The 2,236-nt window shown below is 62.6% G+C and overlaps 1 protein-coding gene across 1 annotated transcript; it reads right to left on the bottom strand.

Annotated features, from left to right (window-relative positions):
• Positions 1 to 638: 638 nt before the first annotated feature.
• LOC147957646 (uncharacterized) lies at positions 639 to 1,271 on the bottom strand. Its single transcript, XM_087534779.1, has one exon. It carries the CDS (start codon positions 1,269 to 1,271, stop codon positions 639 to 641), a length of 633 nt encoding a protein of 210 aa, XP_087390905.1.
• Between the last annotated feature and the right edge of the window lie 965 nt (positions 1,272 to 2,236).

Here is a 2,236-nt window from a genome sequence, read left to right as displayed (position 1 = left end):
CGGGTTTGCCACCCAGGACGAGGTAGTGGATCTCAGCGGCGACATGGAGGCCGAGCTCGGCTACATCTATGGCGAGGACGCGCACGAAGCATAGTAACCCGAGGAGGAGGAGGAGGACGAGGAGGAGGAGGAGGAGGAGCCGGCTCCTGTTCCGACGAAGGGGCGCCAGAAGAAGAAGAAGCGGGCGGCTAGGTCAGGCGAACCGCGCATCAAGTGGACGTCCAAGGAGGAGGAATGCCTCGGCGAAGCATGGAAAGTCGTCTGCCTCGACCCGACGACCGGCGCGAACCAGAGCTTGGAGACGTACTGGGACCGCATCAAGGCCGAGTTCGACGAGCGGAAGCTCGTTGACCCGTACTTCAAAGGCGTCTACATGCAGCGCGGCTACAAAGCGATGGCGAACCATTGGGGGCGTATCCAGTTGGCGTGCAACAAATGGCATGGAATCGTCGAGGAGGTCGCGGCTCGCCCGGAGAGCGGCGCCAACGTTGAGGATCAGGTACGCACGCCGTTCGCCCGCATCTCTTCGTCGTCAACGCCCGCCGCCCGCCAGCTATTTGTTCCTCCGCGCAGCTGCTGCGTATGTTCACCATGTATCGGCGCGACAACCAAGACGCCGACTTCAAGCACCTCCACGTCTACAAGCGCATTGACAAGTGCGAGAAGTGGGCGGAAGTCCGACGTGCCCTCGACAAGGCCAAGGAGACATACAAGCCGGACGCGACGACTCCGGGCGCGTCAGAGGGGCGGCCGGACGGCCACAAATTGGAAAAGAAGGGTAAAAACGCCGACGCGGCAACCGCGCGAGTACAGGAGTCCATCGAGCATTGCCTCGCCGACGCCCAGGCCTGGGCCGTCCTACGTGAAGAGAAGACCGAGGCGCGGTGGTTGTCACTGATGAAGAACAGCGCCATCAATCTCGACCTGCTCCGGACGAACGTCGCCGCGAAGAAGAGGAACACCGACATGGCTTTTCTGATGGGCGGGGCGGACATGCTCCAGAGCAACGACGAGCAGCTCAGGGCGTGGTACATGGCGGAGCGCGGCCTCATCCTGAACCAGATGCAGACGGCAACGCCGATGACGCCGACGACGCAAGCTCCCGCGCCCACGACCACACGGACGCCAAGCCCGAACGACGCCTCTACATCGCCGCCCAGCAGTGCCGAAGCCGCGCCGACACAGCCCAGCACCAAAGCAGCTCCGACACCGCCGAGTCCGCGCACGCCGACTCCGCCGACGCCTGGAGCCGACCGCGCCGAGTGAATCATTGCGCACGCGAACTTGCGGCGTGCGGCGCTCTGTTTTTGTAACGCAAGACTACGTCCGATCGGCGGATTTATGGCGTCTTTTGAGAGCGGGAACGACCAAGTTTAAATTTCCCGCATCCTGGGGCCGGCGCTTGGGGGCGTGACTGGAAGCTAGGTCGCCCCAGGGGCCGAACTAGCGCCGGCACGCCCCCAGGCCGCTCTATTTAGGCGCCCTGGGGGCCGAACGGCTGGAGATGCCCTTAGTGCTTTCTGCGACAAAGTGTCTCGGCTCGCCACATCCATTGCATGATAACTTCTTCTTGATAGCCCATTTAGAATTTTTTCACCATCATTCCTATCCGTCCCCTTGTCGGACACACTGTCTCCGGTCTTAGCGGCCGCTGGACCGACCACCGGAATGTTGATCTTCGAAAGGTCTCTCACTGTTTCTATAGCAACCTCGGGCAGAGCAAGAGTAACCGACTCGGCCCCCTCAGTAGTCACGACCGGTGGCGGTGCAGACTGGGTGGAGGAGGGCAGCGGGCCCCTCCTCTCCCGCCGCAGAAAGTGCGGTGTCCACCTCGGTTGAAACGGTTGTTAGGACCGGCCACTCCTTCAACAAAGTTCCCCGGCAGTCCATGGAATCCGCGTCCCGGTCCACCGCCATTATCCTAGGCGTATCCGCGACCACCGCCAGAAGATGATGAGCCTCGCTGCTGGCCCTCATCGTAAGCATCATACGCGTCCTCTCCCCACTGTCTTCGAGGTGGGTGCCTATATCCATCACCGCCAAAATTCTACTGGCCACCGCCATAGTAATCCACCGACCATAGTCACCGTCACGGCCGCGCCCGGCGGCAGATGCCTGCCCGGCTGCTTGATGATGATCCCGAGCCAGCTGTGCTGGCGCGGCTGGCGGCCTAGGGTTAGCCCGTCCCGGGGCCTGGGCACCAGCTGCCCTTGCTGGCGACGCTGCGGCTGACTGC

The sequence above is a fragment of the Triticum urartu genome, chromosome 7A (genome assembly GCF_056163025.1).
Source record: "Triticum urartu cultivar PI428250 chromosome 7A, HENAU_Tu73, whole genome shotgun sequence".
NCBI classification, from domain to species: Eukaryota; Viridiplantae; Streptophyta; class Magnoliopsida; order Poales; family Poaceae; genus Triticum; species Triticum urartu.
This window is presented reverse-complemented; position numbering and strand designations above follow the sequence as displayed.